This window comes from Glandiceps talaboti, chromosome 13, assembly GCF_964340395.1.
Source record: "Glandiceps talaboti chromosome 13, keGlaTala1.1, whole genome shotgun sequence".
Classification (NCBI taxonomy): Eukaryota; Metazoa; Hemichordata; class Enteropneusta; family Spengelidae; genus Glandiceps; species Glandiceps talaboti.
In genome coordinates, this window is record NC_135561.1 from 4,551,478 (window position 1) to 4,579,078 (window position 27,601).

The window sequence follows — 27,601 nt, forward strand, 5'->3', positions numbered from 1 at the left end:
TTTACATTCTGTTTATCCAGGGAAATAATTACACTCCATGTCTATTTACAGGGCTGATTGTTATTAACGGTAATTGGCATACTCAACGAGATTAAAACCTTAAAAAACAACATTCTCCGATCGAAAACAAGGATTAATTATGAAAGTGTAGCAAACTAATGTCACTGGCTGATATTTCAATGTTTATACTTTTATCAACAGTTAATCTGGTACAAAGACCATTCTAACCCTTCTATATGTTTGTGGGGTAGGATACATGTAGAGTAGTGGATGGAATTACACTTACAATTCAACAGCTATTCAGGTTCTGGGGCGGATGTATATCAGCTACACTTCATTTCCATTCCAAAATGTGGTTTGTTTTATCGTTTTTAACAGTTTCTGTGCAAATTTCAATATACTAGTATATAATAATAACAATAAACCACCCCTGACGCTCATGCGTATATCTGTCACCAACTGGTCAAAACCTCGAGATATACCATACCCCAGAGGGTGGTTTATTCCCAAGATGTTCTTTATACAGGCCTGCCAAGGAGATGAGGAACCTGATCTGCCGATGCAGTTTCCTCCCTCTGATGCTAAATTTGGTGGTGTATCAGCTAAGGAATGTGAGCGATACAGACCTGTACCGGTATGGTCGGATTTCTTGTTAGGATACTCCACTTTCCCTGGATGCAAGTCATTCCGATATCCTGACTCAGCTAAAGGCTCATATTACATCGGTAAAGTCGTAAAGTGTATTAAAGAGTACCATAAGTCACTACATCTATTAGATATTTTGACCAGAGTCAACCGTGAAGTTGCAGAAGAGAGTGGTATGATGGTGCCTGCTCCGTTGTTTACTCTAACAAAGAGTGTGTACTTTTAGATTAAGCATTTACAAGTTAAGCTGCAGGGTTTTTCAAAACTACATTTCTCTATTGACATTAAACAAAGCAATATTTGGAGACATTTCAGAAGTGTGACTTTTTCATTTTCATATTTACTACACAAAGGTAAGTGCACCCAAAGGTAAAAGCACCCGCACTTAATTCACTGTTTGAAACGCCTTTAAAATGATGGGTCGGTCGGTCGGGCAAACACATAAATGTTTTTTTTTTTGTTTTGTTGATGTGGGTTTTTTTTTTAAATCCAAAAAACAAACGTACACATTGATGATACTTTCAATTCATAGTCATATTTTAAAAGTCTGAATAATGTAGAAAGGATAATTAAAGTCAGGAGGTCCATTTTCTGTCAAACTTTGGTCCATTTGTTTTATTAATTAACGTTCCCAAATGTCACCATCGTACAACCAGTGGCTATTTAATTGTTCTAACCCTGCTGTAGAGGGCGTCATTTTCTTATTATTTTGCCACATTCAAGAAATATAGGGTTGGTCGGGTCATGGGAAACAGAGAATTAAGTATGGTTGCCATGGTAATAGTACATACAGTAGGTCTTGATTGAAAATAAGAAAGTTGCATATATTAAAAAAAATCTAATTTTTGGCAATATCGTAAATTATTCTACAGATCACCAATTGCAGTGATCTGGAAAATAAAGTAAAATGATTAAATTGATAAAGTATTTATTTTTTACTATCATATTTCTTGATAAAGAAGAGTATTTTTTTACATAGGAAGATTTTGTAAATAAATTGAAAGTGAAGTAAACATTTATAGTAGTTTACAGTAATGAACATTTTATTTATACAGTTCAGAATTGACAATGATACCATAATGCAACCAATTACAAGCTTAAGTGGTAAATTAATACTCGGTGTTCGAAGTAAAATATTTACATGATTTGTCACTCTTTTATAGCATCCACATCAAGTATTGTAAAAGTATAGTTTCAATTGCAGCCCAGTATGTGGTATCTCAATGTAATCAATCGGTAAACAATGTTAGCAGTGTAAAGTAAGTAAATAGTCAATGGATAGAGTGTAAACAATGTTAGCAGTGCAAGTAAGTGAAGTCAATGACTGGTGTAAACACAGACGTCATAAAACATTGTTTAGATGTCATTGTGAGCTAAATACAACCGACTGATGGCTATCATTCCCTGTAATCAGTCTGCTGTGTATTAGCAATATACACTTTACAAATTGTCTACATTAGAAAGGTCACACATACTAGGCTTATAATTGAGGCAGTATACTTGTACACAATATGAACACTATAAATGAGGGACATATACAGACAGTACTTCCTGGTCAGCATTGGTGGTTGAGAAGGGTCAGCAACTTAACAATCAGAGAGAGCAAAACCCATATCAACCCATGACACCAAACAAAGAAAACAAACAAACAAAACGAATGAATGAATGAATGAATGAATGAATGAATGGAATGGGTCATACCTATTTACCTATATATGTACCCCAGACACTCACACTTATATATACACACAACCAACAAATTTAATGAAATCAATTAAATTAAATTATAATAATAATAATGAATGAATGGTGAAACATTCTAAATACTTGATGTGTTTTTCTGAAACGTAAATAGCAATAGATGGTTATTTTGTCGTTTGAATGACACCTTGCAGTGACAAGACAATCATACGGTGAGGTAGATCAGGATTTTATTTTATATTTTTATCTTTACCTTTTTAATTGTTTTCATTTTTGAAAAAAATATTGTTTCCACACAAAAACAAATGAAATGTCGGTTAGAATACCCCTTGTGTAGTTTGATAAAATATGTACAGATATCACTGAGGAAAGAAAACAGACATACATGATGGCCATGAAGACAAAGAATTTCTTCAGTTTTTGTTTTGAAATGTGTAAAAAATGTTTGGGTCAGCAGCTTAAACTAGGGTTGGTTGGTTATCAGAAACACAATTATTTTTTTTGCCTAATACATTAGTATTATTTTTTATTTCAATGTGTTGTTCAACGCTAGTTAGTTGTAGTTTTTTTAAATAAAATGGGTATTGTACATATTTCATATGAAATTGTATTTTTGTATCTTTTGATATTTAATGGAATAAATACATTTTTGGTTATAAAGCAGCATGAATGTATATAACTTGTTGTACTTACTCCCCCCTCCCAATATATATGCATACATACATACATACATACATACATACATACACACACACACACGCACACATACACACACACACACACATACATACATACATACATACATACATACATACATACATACATACATACATACAAACCATAGCTGTAGAGACATTGTGTTGGTTGTTAGAGTTGTACTGATTATAGAATGACTACTTCTTTGTGTCAGAGTAACATTTTTATTTACAAGTTGTAATAGTACATAGTAACTTACATCAAAATATAGTTTTATGTCTTGGTTTACATTGCAAGATTCATCCTTGTGTACACTCTTATGCTTTAAATCACTGATTATTCATCACCAGTGTGTTTACATGCTGGTGGAAAGCAGGAATAAGTCAAGCCAAAGACATAGAGTCAGTCACTTTTAAAAAGTATAGTCACTCTTTGCGGGTTGCATCTATATTGCCAGAGTTCATAACATCACTTAAAGAACTGACAGACCTGAATTGTAACAAGATGGCTCAGAACTTAAAAGCTGCACTAACTGAAACTGGAACATTTTTGAAAACTGTTTTGCTAGATATAATAACTTACTTGTAATATGGTACAACCTGAAAAATATTGAATCACATGTGGGTAATCATATTTAAGTAGTCGTACACATACAATGGCACAGTAACTTCGATTTTAGGTCCACACCTTAAAATCAGCACCAAAATGCAAACACGATATCAACTGTTACTTATCACTTTATGGATAAAATTACCTCCATATAATGCCTAATTATAGGTACACATATTTTAGCAATACTTGAATATACTATTCACAGTCTGATAAAAACCAATAATACTCCAGTTACAGCAGGTTTAAAAGATTGCTTGATGTCTTACTTCCATTGTACTTTTTATAAAAAACTTCACTAAGGAATGTTCAACCATGATATCAATATTAATATATTACAAGTTAAACTGGTTATGGAGTATGGCTGTATAATGGCAAGAAGGCAATGGAACTTTACAGTAGATTATCTTAGAGTAAATAACGATGTAGTGACTGAGTCATGACACAACACTACCTAGCAGTACATTATCTTCATCAACAGATCAGTCAACACCTGCAATAAACTTCCACCTAATATTGTAACTGCAGGAACCATCCAAACTTTTGAAATAAGACTTGATACTCACTGGGAGGAAAAGGACATCAAGTACAACCCACAAGCTGATACTTCATATCAGGATAAATGTGTGTGTGCACCCAACTTGAAATCTAATCAGTTCAGGAGGGCCTAACTGTCAGAATGGAACTATGGAACTATTATATAGTTTCCTAGTCTGGTACTAATCTTACAGTAGTTAGGGGCATGGTGACAGTGTCACGACAGAACAGTACCTAACAGTACATTATATAGTTTCCTAGTCTGGTATTAATCTTACAGTAGTTATGGACGTAGTGATGGTGTCATGACACAACAGTACCTAAAGTACATAACATAGTTTCCTAGTCTGGTACAGTACTAATCTTTACAGTAGTTAGGGACGTAGTGATGGTGTCATGACACAGCAGTACCAGCGCCTAGCAGTAGATTACAAGAAACAAAGCCTACATGGTGAATGGTGGATGTCTTGGCTGGAAATGTACCTAACAACTCCTGTGATGGGGTACTCTCTGATCTGCAAATGAAATGTAAAAAGTAAAAATAAGGTCAGTTACCTGTCAAAATAATTTTTTAATATCCATTTCACAATTTTATTTTTTTTACTGTTTTCAATAGGTCTTATTCTTAAGTTTCATACATCAACTTTCTTCTCACTGTACAGACACTGTAAATACAATGTGATATATATATGTACATACATTGTAACAATGTGATATATACCTGTACAGACACTGTAACAAACATTGATATATATACCTGTACAGACACTGTAACATTGTGATAAATACCTGTACAGACACAGTAACAAACATTGTGATATATACCTGTACAGACACTGTAAAAATGTAACATATACTTACTGACTAGAGTTGAGTGAGTGTCTGATATCCCAAATACGAATGTTACTATCCAGTCCTCCTGAAGCTAACATTGTACTGTCATTGCTAAAACTAAGACTATATACAGTGTCTGTGTGTCCTCTTAATTCTTTTAATAATTTACCAGAACCCAAGTCCCACAGTTTAATCTTCCTGTCTTCTCCTACAGCATGAAAAATAAAATCTGTTAACTTGGTGTTTGTATTGTGTGATTGTGTGCATGACTTATATGTGTGTATGTGTGTGTGTGTGTGTGTGTGTGTGTGTGTGCATGTGTATGCAAGTGTATGTGTACATTGTGTATGTGTATGTGTATGTGTATATTGTGTATGTGTGTGCATATGTGTGTGTGTGTGTGTGTGTGTGTGTGTGTGTGTGTGTGTGTGTGACTGACAATGACACTCATGGAGTATGAGTATCTATGCTTGAAGTCTGATAAACTGTGATGGCATGCACACACACATACATATATACATGTACATGTAGCCATACTCATACTGGATATTTCATGAAATCCTTTGGCTTGTACATACTACAAAACAGTCCAATAAATCATGTGGTATTGATGATATTTGACTAAGTATATCTTGTTTTAGGACACTTTCAGTATTGCAATGTCAATCACTTGGTTTATTCCACTCATTCTATACCATTTTGTTCATGTACTTGTTTTTGGACCCTAAACAAGACCTTCCACATGAGGTCAAAATGTCGGTACATAAAGTGTTAACATGTTAGACTAAATGAAGCAATATTCATGACATGATGATCATCTCAATAAATAATGTCAATTTTTTCATCAAAACTAATTTTACTATGGAGAATACATTATCATAAACAGGAATCAATGATACCAACTAACATCAATTTATGGACATATTATTCTGCCAGTTTCGGAGAGGCATTAACGCTGAATAATTAAATCACTGCATGATCAAAGTCCATAGTACACGAATCAAAATTTAGTAACTATTAAAATGAAAATCGAAATGTTCATCTTACCTGATGAAGCTAGATACTTCCCATTTGGTGAAAATGCTAAGCTGTATATGCTGCCCTATAGGAATGAATAGTGCAAAATATTAATATGATGAACTGATCAAATCTACACATGTATATTGACTATATAGACTATAAGATACATCATATTGTTCAGCCGGATCAGGTGAGTGATAACTGATAGCATACCATGAATGTGGTATTTTACAGACTAACACATTACCTAGTTCAAATGAATTGCACAAAATGTCAATATGTTGTCACATGTTACATTTGCAATATTGTGTGTGTAATATTTCCACATCAGAGCACTGAGTCTTGGTGAATCTGAATCAATCAGTAAATGTACCACACATACTGTCTTTTGTCTACATACACTGACTGATTCTTTGATGCTGCCAATAATGCAGTAAATTGTATGGTTCAGCTGGCAAATCTGTCTGTGTTGAAAGTAAAATATGTAATCTTTGATGAGACATGTCTGTAATATTGTATAACAGGCCAATAAAACAATGTATACATGTGTTAGTCAAATTGTCCATTTTTAACCTGAAGAGCGCCCTCACAGGTGAGAGTAGTATTTGTTTTACCTTGTGTCCAGTAAATAACCTGACAGGCTGGCCATCCTGTAAACTCCATAACCTAACAGTTCTATCAGATGACCCTGTTGCTATGTAATTACAATTTGGATGAAATCGAACACACTGAAATAAACATGAAAAAAAAGAGCTATGTTGAAGGTATCAAAATATTATAAGGTCATTAATTCTATGGACAGAGAGATTTATTAAATTATTACACATGTACATGTACCTTAATCTTCATTTTGAGAATTGTCCTAATGCTGGGCCTGCCCCACATTCTTGCAATTGTAAATCTACTTGGAATCCAATATCATTTTATTAGCATTTTAAAACAAAATTACGATAGATTAATGGGACACGCTGCCACTTTTACTCTTTTCATTCTTTCTGTTTCCGAGCTTCTCCAACCTTAGTAAAAAAAACACTGTTGATGCTAGTGACCAAAGAATGTACTATATATTTTTGCTACTTAAATCTGTTTTACTTACATCAACATCAGCCATATGTCCTGCAAATATTCTGATAGGATAGTTTCTAGATAGTGTCCATAGTCTGGCTGTGTTATCTTGAGATGCGGTCGCAAAGTATAAACCAGCAGAACTCATATCAATGTCCCATACAGGCAGATTGTGACCACGGTACGCTACTACATTGGTAAATGTGTCTAAATTCCATAAACGAACTGAAACAAATATGTGAACAGTGATATCACTCCACTGTTTGATTCAGTGTTTTTCAGATATACAGAGCACTTTAGTTAAACAGTCAACTTTACAAACTTTAAAGGAAATTTCTGTAAATATGAAGTAAAGGATGACTGCCCTGGAGGGGTTAGTGTTCAGAAATGTAACAAATCAATTACCTGGTGACATGTGGTCACTAACAACCTCCAAAGTGAGTTGTGATATAAAACTATTGTTCACTCTTCTGACTAATACACTCAAAAAATTCCTTAGTTTCATCATTTCAAAGAGCTCAATGGCTTGCAGGTGGACAATTCTAAACTTCATAAGTTACATTTCTTTACAACACTGGACAACATTTTTGTATCTTAGCATACATATTTAGATATCTTTAACAATGCCCATTACTTAAATCATGTCAACCAAGACTCTGTCTCCATTATTGATACGTGCCCACAAGTCACCGAGAAAGATCAGGGAGGCTATCAACATCAGATGCTACAATCCTAAGATCAACAGAGATGAGGACATCAAGCTACCTAACATCTAATAACTGACTGATCATACCGCCACCTAGTGGTCAACTATAACTATGAGAATTTGTCATTCTGATGAGGATTGTCGATCAGGACAGATCAGAAACTCAATGCTATTTACTAAATTGAACAAATTGTACATTATAACCTATGTAATTCATTCGATCTACAAGGCTGATGAATACTTTGGATTGTCTTACCAGTAGTATCTTCAGAACATGATAACATATATGTAGAATCAACTGTAAAGCAACTTCCATACACTGGGCCACTATGTCCATGTAATGTTTTATGTTCACAACCAACTCTGAAATACAACAAACCCATTCTCACATTAAGATGCATGTATGACATAATCTGAAAGATGCAAAACTTTTATCTCAACAACTTTCCTCTTCCATACAAGTTATCGGTATTACAGCGTGTGGCATGTTACTGTTAGCTGGCTCTGTCTGATATGACCATACAGAAATCAATAACAAACTGTACATACTACACTTTAAGAACCAAGATAGTAATGTCTTGCTACATTTAGTCTAAATAAATGTAGCAATAAACTATATTCATCCAATCTTGCTATCTTAAAGTGTAGCACATGCAATTTCTTATTGGTTTCTCCATGGTTGTATTCACTGTACTATCCACTGACCAGTAATGTACTTCCCCTCTACATTCTGTTTATTCATGCACACAATGTATAAGGACAAGAACTTAGAAAGTTTATAGTTGTAGAGTGCTGTGATAATGAAAACACCTATGTGTCCCAGGGACCCTTATAATCATAATAGTGTAAACAACAATGACATTTTTACAAAGTGATAAATATACACATTTCATCTTGTTTTCAATTTTTCTTTATGTCTTATTTTCAGTATTTTCTAATTGTATCTTGCTTTCCTTGTATCACTCACATGAGTTTGTTGTTCAAAACACCTAGTGGGGTGGAGGGGGTGTGTCTTGATGAACAAAGTTTAGTTCCTTGTTCATGGCAGAGATAGCCTTCATCCTGATTCCAGTATTACAATAGTATTGTTATATGTGCACACACACACACACACACACACACACACACACACACACACACACACACACACACACACGCACACGCACACAGAGTACAGTTACTTTGATAGTAGTAAAAGTATGTCTTGTCTACTCACTTTTCCTCTTGGTATCCCTCCTGACTGTAATCTCCTGCACAGTGTATTCTAGAAATGTCCACTTCATGTGGGGATTCTTGTAACTTTCTAGGTGTTAAACTCCATAGTTTTAATGATGAGTCATCAAAACCACCACACATGTACTTCTGGTCTTTAGCAACACTAACACTATTTAAACTGTGGGAAGAAGAATGAAAATACTTAATATTTTCCTACTGTTCAAGAAAAAGTGTAGAAATGGTAACTATTATCTTTACATCAATGCTACTATGCTGAGTGCATTCAACTGTCAGTCTCATTCTCGCTATGATAGATGGTGCTGTTTTTTACAACCCTTACAGCCACCAAAAATGTTGTTGCCTTGATTTGGAATCATATTTTGTATTAGTTCTGGACTCAGAACATAAATAATTTACCTAGTATAGTTGTGGGTATATTTCAGCTGTTAATCACTCAGCCATCTTCAGCTTTTATTGTCTACTCAATGGCATAGATTTGTCACATGATTGTAATAACAGCTGAAGGAGGCTGAGTAATTTAGCTGAAATACTTAAATCTCTGAGATCGGAGGAATAAAAAAACCCAAAAAAACCATTCAACTTACCCTTGGTATGTATTTAACAAACTATAGAATAAGATAGACGACAGTGGTGATGGGCCCTCACGTACTTTCTGTATACACTCTTTTAATGACCTCAGGGTCACTGAACTTGTTGATTTCTTTTTAGCTGCTTCTGTTTCCATGGATACAGAGGTTTCTGAGTTACCACTGTCCTGGAGGTCAAGAGTTCCATTCTGAAGGCCATGAACTTAACAGACAAAAGGAAAAAAAATTATCAAATTGTGAGATCCATAATTTACTACCTATCAAAGTTGCTATATGAATTTTTCCATATGTCTCATAACCTCAGGAAGGAAAAATAATTTGTAGATTAAACTCCAGTCTTTATATATCATGGATTTGGATCACTACATTATCAGTTGGGCCATAAGAAAGATGTAATTTTGTGTTCAGGACCACTTTTTCTATAACTCTGCAAGACAACTGTTTTTCAGCCAAACATTAATCCTAATCTGACAATGGCACAAGCTGATCTAGAAACCTTCTTGCTTGGGTGAAAATTGATATATAAAAACTTGGTTAAACAAGTCTACTGTTAGTGTTAACGTCTATGCATACAGTCTATAACATAACAAGTGTTTCCATGGCATTGTTAAAACAGCTGATTACACAGTAGGGATTTCCTTAACATTTTCACACTTATAACAAATTACATCATCATTAGATCATTTATTAGTTATATCTTAATACCAGGTTTGAGTTCAGTCCATTGCAAGTGATGGTTAAGTATACTCAAGTCAGCAAGCAGAATACTACATGTACCTTTTAAATACATGTATACAGCAAGAATCACACCCTAAAATCAACCAAACTCATCTTGTTCTCCTCCTTTCATGGGGATTGGTTCAACAGCTAAACTCCCAACAAATAAGCTTAACTGACAGTATTAAATTTATGAAATATAGAAATATTTCACACTGACAAGAAAAATGATCACCACATACTTTTTACTACATACACTCACCTTGAACTTGGATATGAGTATTAAAAACTTTCAATAAAACAGTATTGTCATCACTTTGTAAGTATCTCATTAAATACTGTAAGCAAGGCTCGGATAACTTGATAACATATCTACTTTCCCTGGAATACAACACAGACAAAATAAATTGTTTAGCGTAATAGAATATATACCGGTACTAATATTTGACTTCATTATTATATAGTAGTCATAGTAAAGTTATCTTAGGGACGATCGCACAATGTCACACAAGCTCAATAAGCGAACTTTGTTCGTTTAGGGGTTAGGGGGTCTGGTGTCAATGCGATTGCTTCATTTCCACACTTCTAACCGAATTTCGAAAACTTTCACGCCTGAATAATAAAAGCTTCTGTATTTACCACTGAGATGTTTATATGGTGATAAGAATTTATTTCTAATGTAAGATAGAGAGCAGGGTTTCTGGTAGTATTTTGATGTGTTTACCATCATCTCAGTAAACAGGTTCATAAGGTTGGAACTTCGCGTTTACCATCATGTTTTTACATACATGTAGCATCAATCGTAGTGGTATGACTGCAACAGTTTTCATCATGCATGGTTTACATCCAATCTGATTAAAATCTGATGTTAGATAGGCTGGTTTTCCTGTATTTACCTTTATTCCATCGTCATTGCGTCTTTTACGTTGAAAGGCGTTCGTCCAGGAAAATAAAAAACTAACGTAAAAGACGCAATAACGATGGAATAAAGGTAAATACAGGAAAACCAGCCTATCTAACATCAGATTTTAATCAGATTGGGTTTACATCATACGTCACATGTTGATGTTGCACTTGTGAATGTTTGTTAGGGGAGGGAGGGGGTTTTATCCTAAACGGACGATGTTCGTTTATTGGAATTAAGTTTTTGAGCATATGTAGCATAGCATTATTACACTGATTACACTGCATTCTTTGCTGTCAATTCTTCCCGATTCATGTGTCCTAACCGACTGTGGAAGTCAAATTTATTTCGTATACTATTTCTGATCTACTATTTCTGATTGTTAGCATTATGTTCAGGAAATAACAACATGTTTACACCAGTCCGATATTTAATGTCACCTTCTTGTTTTAGTGAAATACACCCACTCTTGTTGAAACCCAATAAATATATCTTAAAAAATTGTGGTGTAGTACAATAAACTGTTCAATGTGTACTTATACTAACTGTACCTGAAACTTTTCACAATAGGTTTGCATAGGATGTCATTCTTTTGTATAACACCACATAAATTATCAATCAGCTGTTTTTGTTCTTCTACATCTAGGAACTGATCTTGATTTTTGTAGAGATAATCATTCCCTGTCAAACAAACAAACAAACATACAAGTCATGTATATTATTTCAAACCGACTGATCTGCTTTCATGTGCAACAGATGTTACAGTATATGCCATATAAAATTGTAAAAGGCACCCCATTGCCAGATGAAGGATAGTGAGGGTTAAAATCACATGCCAGTACTTATGAGACAATGGACAAAATATGGCCGATAAGTAGAATATGGTGTACTGTTTACATGTAAAAGAGTGCTGAGACATAATATATGTGCCTCCCTTTCTGGGAAATATAATGACTTGCTTTCATTTCCATGAGATCAACACCACATGACCCAAAAGATCAAAAAACAATTTGAGTAACTTTAAATTCACCAACTGATGTTTTAGTCAGTGATATATTATTTTACAATTTATATACAACATCACCAGTGCACATCCGGAGTATATTTAGCCGTACACTGCATGGATGGCATTGTATAACCAGACATGTATACATTAGATGTCATGTAACTGTACTGACAATTCATATCAAGGCAATATATAATAAATATTCTACATAACAGTTTTGTTAATAATATTTCATTTGCACAAATAAATTAATCCTTATAACTTTCTATTGTTGAATGTGTCTGACTTACCTGTTGCCTTATGGCCTTGACAAATCATCTCAATATAGATATGAACAAATAGTGGATAGAGTAACTTCTGTAGTTCAGTCTATAAGTATCGAATAAATACATGCATTGATGTTAATACTGTACTCTATGACAATGGAGATCATTACGCATGGTGAAGTCATTGAATATCCCAGTCAGAATACATGTAAAGATTGCATAAACTATAACTTAATGTGTAGTGTTAGTCTAGCTGCTAGACACCTTCAGGCTATTTGGCTTACTCTAAAACTTTAAGGGACCAAAGGTCGCCACTGATGGCACTAGCTGCACCCAGACACAGGTACTCATTACTTTTTATAGCTTTATTCAGCAACTCCAAAATGTAGATCCAAGGTCTCATCACACGACTAGTGTAGTAGAGTATATGTTGTATATATTGATCCATAAATGACAGAATGGAATAACTTGATGTATGAAATGTTGCTTATGCCAGCCACAATCCAAATTCTCACTATTTCAACCAGTAATATGGTACTGACTGATTACAGCACATGAATGCTTATTGCTAGAAGTCCATCCGGTAGATTGTAGTCTAGTTCCTATACAATATTGTTACCATTTACATCTCCACTCACAGTATAGTCAAAGTCAATACTCTAGAAGTCCTGAGATGCATCAGATGCAATTTAAAATTCATGCACAGCCACCCACACAGTCATTAAAATCATGTCTTTGTTAATAAATCACAAAAATTTCTAACCAATAACATAGTCCCTCATTGAGGCAGTTATATTATGTCCAAATATGGTATATTTGTCAGCTCAGGATGCTACTTATACACTGTTTACATCACTATAACAGTTGGGGTTCTATGATTGGACGAACAACTTTTTGTGCTGAATGAGGGGCTTTGACTATACGTTGTTTAGTTAGAAACCATGTTGGCATCCAGACTAGGTAGATTGCTGAGATTGTTTATATCTTTTATACAATACATTTGAAAATCGTGTCATCTAATTAATTTACCTTATAATCATCCACAGCTTCTTCAATAAAAGTTTGAAATCTGGAATACTGAACATCATAGATATCAGGATCATGATCACTGGAAAAGAACAAATGTAAACATAAATAAACAAATATAAACAAATTATTCAAAGTATGAATCATCACTACTGGAAGAAAACAAATGGATATCTAAACATATGGTAATATGGTAAACATACTTTTTGTATACACAATATATAAAATCAGATTGATTTTTGAGTCTGCACCCAAAAATCAGTGCCCTCAACAGAGATTACAATTTCAACCTTTTTCTGTACTGAAATGATAAATATTGCGTTTTCTCCTATTTTACTATTCAATTTTCTAAATGGGGTCACGTTACTTAAAAAACAGTAATGATACTCTACATACAACATGTGATAATTTATTAAAGTTATTTTGGATATACATTTGTAGTTAAAAGTGGTCATATGGATGAGGATTGGGTATTTATTTTGGATAATTAATTTATAAAATGATTTCACCATGGCTTCCTACTTGAAAAAATAATGTGACACAACATATGCCAAGTCTTTGTTTGGAACTCAAAAAATTGCAAACGATTAATAAATGTGTACAATGTTTGTTATTGTATGTACAATAGCAAACTTTGTTTTACACGTTTTTTTTTGTCTTTTTGCAATGTATTAAGTTACAAACACAGACTTGGCATATGTTGTGTCACATTAATTTTTCAAGTAGGAAGCCATGGTGAAATTATTTTATAAATTAAATATCCAAAATAAATACCCAATCCTCATCTATACGACCACTTTAATCTAAAAATGCTGTTGGACATTAATCACTTGAGACATGCACACCTGATGCAAAGGAACCTGGATCATTTAACATGCAATGTTGGATGTGAAGAATTCCCCAGCGAGAGATCTAGTGAGGGACTGGAGATTTGGGAGGATCTTTCCCTAGACTCATCTGGCAGTGAGAGTCTGGATAACTAAAATGATTATTGAGTTGTACTGGATATCTACATGTAAACAGCAATGAAGGCTAAATGTGAGATTTGGATGATGAAATAAATTGACATCATAGGCTTACCATGTAGTATAAGATATAGTGTTGGTGATACAGGTTTCTACTGCCATAGTTACGTCATTAGCCATGTCTGCTACAAAATGAGATTGTTTTATTTCCTTTTTGAAAGATGCTTCATTGTCCTGTAAAATAACAACATTTACAAATTTAGTGAATATTGAAAATTACTGTAAGTTACAGTATGATGGTTTTCAGTGACTTTTAATGGATCATGCACACAGACACCACAGACAGACAGATAGATAGATAGATAGATAGACATACAGCTAGGTAGACTCAAAGACAGACAGACAGACAGACAGACAGACAGAGACAGACAGACAGACAGACAGACACAGTGACAGACAGACAGACAGACAGACAGACAGACAGACAGACAGACAGACAAATTGGAAAAGTTACCTGCGAGATATTGCAAAAATGTTTATACAATTCAAAGTAAAACTAGAAAGGTGGATGAACGTTGGCTCACGCTTTACTGTTGTCATTGAACTTCAGAATTTTATCGAATGTTCAAATCCAGCACTGATGTGTTCCATGTACTGATGCAGTTTTACTGGTACTTCTACTTGTTTTGTTCTTTATTCGACCATGCCCACAGAAGATACAACTTGTGTAATACTAATAAAGCTGTCAGCATGCAGCAGTTACACACAGCTCTTGGTTTGTAAAGTAGCGTCAAAACTATCGTTACTAGTTATAGACATATGGTTATCATGTTGGGATAGATGGTGTATAGTGCTGAAAATAGACACAAAACTCAGAGATGTCGATGAAAACAAAGCCGTGCGTGTCAACAACAGACAACATTGGATGGTGAGCAGTGAATGGGCACATATGAACTCACCGTATATTGTCGTTTCTTTAGATAGTTTACAACTACAGTAGAGATATCATCACCGCACACCCTCTTCATCTTGCGTTCATTCAGAATAAATACTACACGAGTGTCATCACGGTTTTCTAAATTCAGCTCTGACAGATCACCGCCATGTTGAGGGATAATTTCTCGTGATGTACGAGAACTTGAGTACAGAACGAGATTTGTTTGTATGTCAAAGTTTAAAGGTGAAAGATTGGCGTCTGCTGTGCACCCCTATTGTACAAATGGTATGTACCGAGTAGATTCAGTATATTTATTGGTCACAAATTCCTCTCCTGTTGCAGAACGACCAATCAGTATGTACTTTCCACAAAAATAATGGCGTAACGCACCGGCTTAGAATTGTTTCTGCCGGGGAACGTACTTCGGGTAAAGAATTGTGTAAGGAAATAGTAAAATGATCTAAATACACAACCATTTGTCTTGCGATGCCGTCGTGAGACTTTCAATAAGCGTCTGCTACAAATGATTTTAATTAAGTAGTCGCACCGGAGTTGCAGCCTCACGTACCTGAGCCACCTCGCAGACCAAGTTGAAATTCACATTCTGTGTAGTTAAATCTCGCCATAGTCAACATGGATTTTGTGCGATCGTTTATCCACCCGGACGAGGTGTACGCCTTATTGAAATATAAACTCGGTGGTTGTAATTCAGTCATGCCAAAACTCGATCATGTAAGTACAAAATTTTACAACAGTACTTGTATTAAAGTCAAATAATTGTGATTGCAGACTGCATGACATGGGGAGAACTTGGTCAGTCATGATAAAGCTATTCTATTTCTACATACATATATATTGTTACAATAACATAAAAAGCAAAGTTTTGAATAATACCTATTTGTGTTTCTTTCATTTGGTACTTTGATTGTGGCAGACACGAGTGCCTCCATGTACCATGTTTGTATAGCAATGCATACTGTTACACCACCACAGTGTGACAGGGCAAATATTCTGTTGATATGAATTCGATGACGATTATCGCGGCAGATTTTTTCGTTTTACTTACCGGTATTTCATGTATTTTATACAATATGAACTAGTTTCGTACAGTTCCGTGGAAATGGAACTTAGTGCTAACGCGCCACATTGTTTAAATATTTCTATCCCGAGCGCCTGTCACTCTGTACGTCAGCAGACTCTGCCTTTTTATTTTATTTCCTCGTTTATTGTTGTTTCACTTTCACTCGTATTGAATCGTAAAAGCTAAGGCTAAACTAACCACCAGGTAAGTTACGTTAATAGAGAAGAAAGTATTTAAAAATGTAAAACGTAAAACTTCCAATTCAATTTAAATATACATGGGGGTAAAGTGACGTACGTGATTTTACCTGTACATAGTATTATAAATTAGACATATCCTACCTGTATAGTCTTGAAAGACTAGAGTTTTATTTTGTTTCAGCTGCAATAATTTTAGTGGTTTTTTTATGTTTATTTTGAGCTTTATATCTTTCAAGGGTTTGCACTCACCTGGTATGAAAAAAGCCCCCTCCAAAACAAACCAAAAATCAAAACTAATGTTACAATTTTTGCAGCTATATTTAATTAAGCTGTCATTTTGATTTTTTTTTTTTATTCACTCACCTCCAGTGAAAAATAAAAAAATAAAATAAAAATGGCATTTAGGATAACTGAACTAGTGTAGTAGCATTAGTCCTTTCATGGAGACTACAATGAGGCTTTTCTAGGCAGAGAAGTGCAATGCAATTATATCTGCAGGTGACGATTATTTTATGTATGTATTTCTTCTGTCTGTAGAAGTCCATGTCTCCAACTGCAAAGCAATGTTATATATATCTGAACCAGACCAGTAGGAGCTTTGCTGCCGTTATACAAGCATTAGATGGACATTTAAGGTAAGTCTGTAAGGTACCTGTACTGCTAACAATTCTCAGTACCTGCAGTAGAATTCTACCAACTCGGTTTGTCATAAATATATGACTTCAATTTATTGGTGAATACCATAACTTCCACTCCATGCACTCCACATGCATTGCTATAGGTGTGTGTAAAAATTAGTTGACCATCTCCTGTTCTATTTTGACCCTCTAGCATGAAATAAAATGCTATTGCAGGTACCAAGAATGACATGTCAGTACCAGTGATCCATGTACACAAAGGTATACTCAGACGCAGTACCCAAGCATTTTTCCTCCATTTGTTTTACATTTAGAAATCCTTCATTGCAATTAACATTGACAGATAAAAGAAGGACAGTGACCCCCAAAATGCAAAAAATGCTTATTTCACCTTTGCATTGGTACAAAAAGAGCTAAAAAATAGAATAAAGTATACAGACATTGAACAAGTACACATGACAATACAAAATCAACATGAAACAGGGATGGCACTCCCCTGTCAAATTAAAACTATACTTAACAAAGAAGTTGATAAACTATTGTTAGATATAACAGTGTGAACTTTGTCCAGTGTATATTATATTGTCTACACTGAGGTTGTCTGTACAATACATCAAATTAATAGTATTTTATATATCACCATACTTCTTCATATCAATTAAGTTAAGGGGCCTAAATAAGTCAGTGTCCTACTCAATCAGGGATTCAATTGTTTTTAAGCCTGTCTTGTATAGCATTGAATGGTGGTCCCAAATAGAGAATATGGTAGACTCCCTAGCCTAGTTGAAACAACAGATCATCCACACAAACATGACATACCCTAATAATTCAATAGTTTTCACAGTTCTGCATGGTTTGATGTTTGACACCATACTGTCTTTATTTAAACTTTTGATAATACAATTTGAGTTTGTGAACTAAACAGGGATCAGTCCAACTACAGTATGACGAATGATCAAAAGAACTTGAAACCAGATCTTGAAAGTAAAGGGTTGAGTTTGACAGGAAGGCATGACTGGTTCCAAAAAATAGCCTCTTGTCTTCAATAAAAAAAACAACACTTCTCTCTGTTTGTACTGAAGAGAAGTTTCTTTTAAAGCTAATTTTTTAAAACTTTTAATCAGTAATACATTATCTTTTAATCATAGGGTATTATGAATAATCATCATTTTCAGGTAGAATTACTTAAAATGAACTGAATCATGACTATTTAAATGAATGATAACAGACAAATGTACACGTACACCTAAATCATGGTAAGCACTAGACTAGATATTTATACAGTGGTGTGAGATTGTCACGTGATATAGATGATGATGCATGATACCTAAATGCAAAGTCCAAATCTCTGAATAGATATTGTGTAATAATGTAAGAGAGCTGACAGAACAGTTGATAGCATTGTCTACTGGCTTTGAGTTTACCTGGTCTCGGAGACTAAACACTCCCAATGATACTTTACATACAATAACAAACATTTTTACACATTTTGTTCAGCGTTTTGCAATGTAGTGAGTTGCAAACACAGACTTAATATCATTTCACAGTGATAATAAAATTATATTATAAATTAAAAACCCAAAATAAATACCAGATGGCTACATTAACCCTAATTTACTCACTGTTAGTAGCACTCATATCTTGTATTTGAACATAATATTATGAGTTCAGAAATTCTGAAATGTTGAAGAAACGTGTGTATGTCATCCACATTGCAAACAATACCAATAGATGACTTAAAGCAGACATTGACATTAATATTATATGAGTCTAAGAATAGTTTAATCAATATGTAAGATTTAGTAACCTTCATGTAAACTCGGCTTGTAACAGTTCATATTTTTTCCATCAATTTTTATTTCAGGCATGCAGTATGTATATTTTATTTGGTACTACGAGCATTAGACACTGTGGAGGATGACATGACTATTCCATTAGAAAAAAAGATACCAATGTTGAAAGAATTTCATAAACATCTGTATGAACCCGCGTGGAACTTTACTGAAAGCAAAGAGAAGGATAAGGCTGTGCTAGAGGACTTTCCAACAGTAAGTTACTGAGGTAGTACTGTTTAGTATTTGATTAGTTTTTTGTTGACTTCATCACATCATCTAAATAACAAGAAAGAGTTTCTTTACTCGCATAGAATATTTACCAACAAACAAGAGTGACTGTAGAGTTTTAATTAGGCAACATGATGGTTTTTTTTTACAAGACACACAAGGGTTTTAGTTACAAAGTACATAAAACAAAATACAGACATTGATAGTGCACAGGCATATAAAATATCATTTATCTTGCTGTGAATAAATCAACATCACTGTTGGATTAAACAAGGAAGATTCAAACACAAAACTGTTTACTTGTAATTGTGTTCACTGTGAGATAAAATGTAATATTTCATGTTTGTGTATGCTATCAGCGCCTGTTGTAACAAAAATCATGTGAGATGTGAAAACATCATGCAACCTGATTGAAATTCTATAGCTTTGCTGGTTTGGTAGTTATTTATACAAATGAAAGAATATTCTGTTATGATACAATTGTTTAACTGTGATTGGATTAAATGTACGGGACATCAACTTATTTGACAAACAGTTCCCTAAAGGTGACAAGCTGATCAAAATACTAAATTTCCCTCGTCACTTTGTTATAGTTTACCCATCCTTACAAGGTATGATTTATTTGAAGATGTAGGAGTTTACCAGTTTGTCTCCTTGTCTTAATGAGTTCCATAAATCTCAACAAAGTGCAATGTAATTCCTAAGTAGTGTTTTTGCTAAGGGTGGTAAGAAGGTAAAATCTACTGGGGTTTCCATGTTATTTTATGGGGGTTCCTGAACAAAATTACCATAGACTCTTCTTGGCATAACTATAAGAAACACTGCCATTTCTAGCTGGGGTTCTCCAACCTTAGCAAAAACACTATTTAACTAACAGTAGTTGTTCTCTTAGTGATTGATGTTTACTTTCTCCACACAGATTTCCGCTGAATTTAGAACATTAGCACCTGTATTTCAAGATGTGATAGCTGACATCTGTAAACGTATGGGAGTTGGAATGACAGTCTTTATGGAAAGGGAGGTGATGACTAATGCTGACTGGAATGAGGTATTTAAAACAATTTGTAATCTAACTAATTCACAGCCAGATATTACACAGATACAACTATTGCAGCAGTTGTCTATAGATGCTGTTGATCAAAATGTCAGTTCATCAGTCGTAGATATTTAAAACTGACTTTGAAGGTACAGATTAATCAGTGGTCAATATTAATAGCAGTACAGAAACAGGTTGACATTGTGATCGTCATTAAGGGTGATGATTTTTGGGTGTGGACCCAAAATCAATATGATTCAATTTGATTAATTATGTATATAGCTACAAAAAATGTTTACCCACAGGTGATGCAATAGTGTTCACAATGTAGGATATTACAAGTAAGTTATTCAACCTAACAAATAATTTTTTTTTTAAATTTTAAAAAACCACTCCAGTTGCAGCTAGTATAGCTTTAAGGTATTCATTAATCAAAAATAATGTGTCAAGTTGTCCGTTTAATAAACTTACTTCATTTATTTTCTTATTTCTAGTACTGTCATTACGTAGCTGGATTAGTAGGTATTGGTTTATCAAAGCTGTTTTCAGCATCACAATTTGAAGATGAAGTCATCGGTGAGGACACTGAACTCTCCAACTCAATGGGACTGTTTCTACAAAAAACCAACATTATTCGAGACTATCTTGAAGACATCAATGATGGAAGGAAATTCTGGCCAAGGGAGGTATGGATATACAATATAATAGTGCATATTGTGGTTATAGATTATAAATTCTGGCCCAGGGAGGTATAGATGTAATAGTACATATTGTAATACATGTAGATGAGAAATTTTGGCCCAGGGAGATATGAATTTAAGTATTGTGGCATGTCACATAAATTCTGGTTCAGGGAGGTATGAATTTAAGTATATATTGTGGTATACATGTGTGTGACATAAACTCTGGTTCAGGGAGGTATGGCTGTGCTAGTACACATTGAATACATGCAACTATAATAATCAAACCAGTATGAGGGTAAGACAGGCTGAATGAACTCAGAATGGTTCTAATTTAACAACCATGTCTGTTAATTTAGAAATGACAGATAAAGCTACACTGGATATAAACCATGGAAACTGACAAACTATCTGATAACATACACTTGTACCCAATGCACACCATGTAAAGACTGGGTTTTTTGACAAACAATCTGATAACATACACACTGTGTACCAAACACACACTCTAAATGACCACAACAGGAATGTAATACTTTGTGGTTTTTCAGTCTAAGTGGTTTCACATTGCATGCAAGGTCACTGGATAACTAAGCTTCCAAAAGACTCAAACAAATTATAACTGTTTTTACAGTATTTTATATTAGGCTGTGCACACCCCATAAATTGTAGTTCTCACCCAACGCCTTGTCAAATTATAATAAACAGAAATAAAGGATTCACAGGAACATTGCTGGGGGGGGGGGGGGGGGGGGGACTGACTGACTGACTGACTGACTGACAATTGTGGTATATGTTTAATATGTTATACTCTGAGACTGCTTATAGTAAGTGTATTTAGGAATTTACTCAACAAGTTATGGTTTGTGAATTCAAAGTTTGAAGAAGTCATATTCTGTTTTTCTACTTTTACTTGTACAGACTTGGAGCAAATATGGTGAAAACCTAGAAGATTTCAAAGAGTCTAAAAACTTTGAAAAGAGTGTTCACTGTTTGAATGATTTAGTGACTAATGCTTTAGACCATGTACCAGATGTATTGAAATATATGTCTAGAATCAAAAACCAGTCTATTTTCAACTTCTGTGCAATACCACAGGTAAGGTTGAAACACTCTAGACTTTTCTATGTGTGTGTGTAATTAACAAATTGCATATTGTAAACATATATATGTTGACATGCAAAAAATTATGACGAAAAGATAATTTGGTATGCTTGGCACCACTTTTTTTTAGCACTTAACGTTTTTGAAGTTAAATAATATACAATTGCCTTTATAGTGTTGTAGGTTTTTGTACATATTATTTAAGACTACTGCAATGTATGTATACTACTACTATTACTAGAGGGAAATTAAACTCACAAAAGATGATCTATGGCAAAAAGTACAGTTGGGTTTGTACTTTTTGCCATATATCATTTTTTGTATGTTTAATTTCCCTTTTTGCCATATATCCGATTTTTTGTAAGTTTAATTTGCCTCTAGTAGTAGTAGTAATATACATACATAGTACATTGTAGCAGTCTTATATAATATTTACACAAAACCAACAACACTATAAAAGTATAAAGGCAATTATATTATTTAACTTCATAAACGTGAAATGAATGACAATGGAGTGTTTTAACCATATCACTGTAAAATCTTGCATTGATCTTCTCTCTCAATTTACAGGTGATGGCTATAGCTACTTTAGCGTGTTGCTATGACAACCAAAATGTATTTACAAGTGTTGTGAAAATTCGGAAAGGACAGGCAGTTGGTCTAATGATGGAAGCAACGACCATGGACAGTATCAAACTGATAATGTACAACTATACAAAGGAGGTACATATATATATGAAAACAGTTCAAATAATAACTATCTCTATGTCACTCTCTCTTACCCTGATATTATTTCAACCTAATTATAATATGATGAAGCAGTATTTAATTATTCTAATTTTCCATATGTCATGTGTGCTGTGCTTCCCAATTGTGTTATCTTCTCACACTATGAATGAGGTATCCTTATTCAAAGGACAAACCTGGTAAACGTAAAAGTATATGGTAATAAAAATTAATAGTCAAGTGCTCTTAATTAATCAGACTCGCTCTCTCTCTCTCTCTCTCTCTCTCTCTCTCTCTCTCTCTCTCTCTCTCTCTCTCTCTCTCTCTCTCTCTCTCTCTCTCTCTCTCTCTCTCTCTCTCTCTCTCTCTCTCTCTCTCTCTCTCTCTCTCTCTCTCTCTCTCTCTCTCTCTCTCTCTCTCTCTCTCTCTCTCTCTCTCTCTCTCCAATTAATACACATGTAAACACATACATACTTATTTGCAAACTATGTTTTCTCTCAGATTCAAAAGAGGATTCCTTCAGGTGACCCATCAGCTGTGAGAACAAGACAGATCACTTCTGAAATACTAAAATTGAGTCAAACAGACAAACAGAGCAGCTGTAATGTATATTTACCAATATATGTATCTGGAGCTATGTTAGCTGGAGCCATTATCTACCAATACTGGACCAATGTTATACAAGTGTATGATGATTATATCTGAATACGACATGGGAATTATGTATTGGCATCTAGTCATATAAATGGCATGGTAACATAGCAATGGCAAGTGAAAAACTAAATGATTTTTTTTTTTTGCCATACATTTACTACATTTGCAATTTTTATATTTTTAAATGAATTATTGTAAGTTTATCCTACCAAGAATACTTTAATGTAAACATTTTTTGTATGAACTGCCAGCAGGGTTATTTGTTGATTGTGATGAACATTATGAATTATCAGTGTGTTTGTTGAGGGAAGTAAGTAGGTAACATTTACCTGAGGTCCCAGTCATTTTACCAGGGTTCTGTACCAGTGTTTTTGTTAAGGGAAATACATAGTTAAAATGTACCTAAGTTCCCCAGTCATTTTACCAGGGTTCCCTACCAGTGTTTTTGTTAAGGGAAGTACATAGGTAAAATGTACCTAAGTTCCCCAGTCATTTTACCAGGGTTCCATACCAGGTAAAATGTACCTAAGTAATGTTACTGGGATTCCCTATGTACCACCATCATGGTATAGTATATAGGAAGGAACCTGCACACATTTTAACCAGTTTTACCCCGGCATTCTTTTACTGGAGTTCCCTGACCTCAACATAAACATTGATTATTGCTTGTGATATTTGTTCTTTAAGAGGGTAAGGTCCATAATTTATGTAGGGAACCCTGGTAAGATGATAGGGGAACTCAGGTAGATTTTACCGCTTAAACATAGACAAGGAAGAAATACTTGACTGATAAACAATAGTCTGTCATACACTATTGTCATGCTTATCAGTTACAATCAGTTTATTATCATGTCATGTACAGAAATGCATTCAAAGCTGATTTAACTTTTCATATCAAATACATATATTGTACAGGTAACATGGTACATCTCCTAACAAGTTTAACAGATGTCATATATATATGTTAGCTTTCTGAATTCTCTGGATTATAAGATGTGAACAGTCATGTATCTATTCTGTAGTGTGTGTACCCTCTACAACATTACAGTATACATGTAGAATACCACAGTTAGGCTAATGCAGCTATTTTGTCCATAAAAGTAATCAAAGATATCCTACAGGGTTTATGTATTCCAGGAAAGTCCTTAAAAGTCCTTACATTCTCCAGAAATGTCCTTACATTCTCCAGAAAAGTCCTTATAAGTTCTTACATTTCAGGATTCTGAAAAACTGATATTTTATAACTAAAATTTAGTAAAAACCTTTTGCGAGATGCACACAACATCGTGCCACCTAATTGAAACTCTGTAGTTACTCCGATTGGTGTTAGTAAGTTACTCACTGAAAGTAAAATTATGTAATAATTTTTTAGATGACAATAACTTATAATTAATATAGCCGAATGAATCATATTAATTATTATTAATGGTATAAAGTGTACCTTTTTATAACCTACTTATTTCAAATAGAGTATTTCTGAAATCTGATTTAACATTATCCTGCATTTGTATTAGTCTTGTAACAAGACCTTGGATCTGTGCTCAAAATATTTCCAAACAAAAACCAAGGATGACAGTACCACAGGTACATGCACAAGTCCTCTTTAGCACCATTAGTGATATGTGACCTTCGGTTGCTTTTTAAAGTGAACAGAATTGCCCAAAAGTCTAGTAGCTAGACTACATTTGTATTGGTTCAAGAGTTAGACTCAGTCCAACTACGACAATTGAAGTTAAAAGAAGTGGGTGGGAGTACATCTACCTTCATTTGTATGTACGTTCTTATTTTACCATGCTAGATTTGTAATTCAATGTGAACTACTATATACAAAGCTGAAGATTTATTTAAATATATGTTGTATTTAAAACTTGCTGCTTGATTTTAGAAAGATTACATTTTGACTGAAATCGTGTCTCTGTATAATATTGAGAATGAGGCATATTGATTTACAAATACATGGGCATTTCATGTGAAGACACTTTGCAACCTCTGTCTTGACTATATTTTAAACAGCTGCAGTTGGTTTAATTTTCTTATTGTTTATGTACAATTTTCTGTATCTCCTAATTGCCAAGGAGATGAAATTGTTGACACTTCTTGTGAGCTGAGTGGTTAGTTTTCTGTGATCAGAGAGGAAAACTTTATGGAGATGTCAGAAATTTGCTAATGTATATCTTTACCATGAATCTTATGCACTTTATTACCATCTATGTTTATTTGACCTCAGTACTTGATATTAATCATATTTATTCTATCAAGGTTCTCTTTTGTTAGGGCCTGTCTACTGTATGGATCTGTGATTGCTATTCACTATCCGCATGTCCTACTAGTATCATTGCCAACTCATTATTGAATTTGAAAAATCTGCTCAAACTGATTGGTCACAGTGGGAGATGATAGCTATGTCAGACTATTTGAATATATTCAAATGAAGTCATTATGTTAATATGCACTCATTACTCAGATGAACACAGTAGTTAACATTGACATAATTTACATATATGCTAATAACATGTAAATTTGTACAAATGGGGTGTGGCTAAATCATTGGGTTTAAAATGCTGATACTACAGCACAAGCAGATAGTGAATAACACAGATCTGAAACAGAGGCAGGCAAATGTCCTACCATTTTACCTTTACTGTTTTAATTTTCTTTCTGCAATTTGTACTTTTTCTCATTTTCTGAATTAAGATGAAAGCAATTTACATATAGAGACCATGAAGTAATCAATAAAAAAGTTGACAACATTGTCATATTAATTAATTTCCAAATGCAAAATACATTGGTCATATAGCGTTTTGTTCTTTTCTTATATATCTTTCTTCTTTTTCGTGAAGACCTTTACTTCTTACCTTTTTTCCAAGTTTGACAAACTTGTGTTCAAACACTAATCCTGTCTGCATAGAGTATACATTGCCGAACTCTTAACACAAGTAAAAACATCTCCTGCAGCTGTTTTAGCAACCCATAGTGATGTTTTTTTTGGTGTGCCATGTACCTTACATATTGTATTCTTAATTAATAAAATAATGTTCCCATTTGTATCAAGTCTCCAATATCTTTTATTGTGTCTACTCTATCGTATACTAAAAAGCACATCTGTGCAAATGTTCAGCCTATGAGTTCATAAATCTAACTTCATTTTAAACCAATAAATATTAGTGAGTCACCTAAGCTTTCACCAAGTATCCATCACGGCTTCATTGAGACATTCATTTGACCCAGAAAATGTGAAAATTTTGGATCATGAACCGGAGTGGTTTATTAAGAAGGGGATAAAGGAAGCGTTTCGTATACAGACTTTGCAACAGTTAATGAACCGTGATGGGGATGCTACCAACTTTGACTGAAGTCACACATGCGAAATTCAATGCGATCTGACTTCAGAAACTTACAAAGTAAGCCATGGTGGATATCTGGCAAAAGCCTTAGTGAGCTACTAGTGTGTCTTGGTGCATAAGTTAAATGTATAAACTATATTGTATTGTGTTGGTGTATTCACCAGTGTTTAATTTTGTTTGTCCTTCGAAATTCCAGGTTGTATATTGCCCCTGTCATCATCACACAAGACAACATATAAAACATAGGTTGATCTCTTACGTTCATCTTTATTTATTTAAATTCAACTTAGGGCATCAAGAAATGCTCATATTATAGTTATCAGTCTGCCAGAGTTGTGACGCCACTTTACTGCTACGTCATCATAGAAATTATGTCCCCCACTCTAGATCTGTTTTGAATAATTCTACAAGCTTAGAGTACTGATATGGCGACATATATTACAACTAATTATTTCAAACCCCGAGCAAGCTTTTTAAGTGAGTGTTCAAATTATGGTTAATATAAATAACATGCAAAATGGCAGAAGTGTTACATGCATGCTTCAAGGCGGTCACACTACAACAAAAACTGTACACCGTGCACAAATATTTTTTATAATAAATCTTCTCTGAATACCT

General features: G+C 34.1%; 3 protein-coding genes across 3 annotated transcripts; 2 read left to right on the forward strand and 1 right to left on the reverse strand.

Moving 5' to 3' along the window:
- Positions 1-511: 511 nt before the first annotated feature.
- Positions 512-871, forward strand: LOC144444935 (caspase-7-like). The gene has a single exon (XM_078134486.1). The coding sequence runs from the start codon at positions 512-514 to the stop codon at positions 869-871; it is 360 nt and encodes a 119-aa protein (XP_077990612.1).
- Positions 872-3,326: 2,455 nt separating this feature from the next.
- Positions 3,327-15,598, reverse strand: LOC144444731 (TAF5-like RNA polymerase II p300/CBP-associated factor-associated factor 65 kDa subunit 5L). Its single transcript, XM_078134258.1, has 14 exons — positions 15,480-15,598; positions 14,636-14,754; positions 13,559-13,637; positions 12,554-12,632; positions 11,809-11,938; positions 10,616-10,734; positions 9,634-9,838; positions 9,030-9,206; positions 8,070-8,176; positions 7,139-7,332; positions 6,657-6,770; positions 6,070-6,124; positions 5,050-5,230; positions 3,327-4,703 (listed from the first exon to the last, which is right to left on the reverse strand). Exons 1-14 carry the CDS (start codon positions 15,546-15,548, stop codon positions 4,583-4,585), a joined length of 1,749 nt encoding a protein of 582 aa, XP_077990384.1. The 5' UTR covers positions 15,549-15,598; the 3' UTR covers positions 3,327-4,582.
- Positions 15,599-15,862: 264 nt separating this feature from the next.
- Positions 15,863-24,120, forward strand: LOC144444642 (squalene synthase-like). The gene is made up of 8 exons (XM_078134137.1): positions 15,863-16,189; positions 17,276-17,373; positions 19,241-19,424; positions 20,359-20,487; positions 20,970-21,161; positions 22,077-22,253; positions 22,830-22,982; positions 23,487-24,120. Exons 1-8 carry the CDS (start codon positions 16,091-16,093, stop codon positions 23,688-23,690), a joined length of 1,236 nt encoding a protein of 411 aa, XP_077990263.1. The 5' UTR covers positions 15,863-16,090; the 3' UTR covers positions 23,691-24,120.
- Positions 24,121-27,601: the final 3,481 nt, after the last annotated feature.

Excerpts from the sequence above, each read along its gene's own strand:
- LOC144444642 (XM_078134137.1), top strand. The coding sequence starts at position 16,091 with ATGGATTTTGTGCGATCGTTTATCCACCCGGACGAGGTGTACGCCTTA. Across the intron at positions 22,254-22,829 it reads ACTTCTGTGCAATACCACAG|GTGATGGCTATAGCTACTTT; the intron begins GTAAGGTTGAAA and ends CTCAATTTACAG. Across the intron at positions 22,983-23,486 it reads TGTACAACTATACAAAGGAG|ATTCAAAAGAGGATTCCTTC; the intron begins GTACATATATAT and ends GTTTTCTCTCAG.
- LOC144444731 (XM_078134258.1), bottom strand. The coding sequence starts at position 15,548 with ATGAAGAGGGTGTGCGGTGATGATATCTCTACTGTAGTTGTAAACTAT. Across the intron at positions 9,207-9,633 it reads TTGTTAAATACATACCAAGG|TTTAAATAGTGTTAGTGTTG; the intron begins GTAAGTTGAATG and ends TTCTTCCCACAG. Across the intron at positions 6,125-6,656 it reads GGTTATTTACTGGACACAAG|GGCAGCATATACAGCTTAGC; the intron begins GTAAAACAAATA and ends TCATTCCTATAG.
- LOC144444935 (XM_078134486.1), top strand. The coding sequence starts at position 512 with ATGTTCTTTATACAGGCCTGCCAAGGAGATGAGGAACCTGATCTGCCG.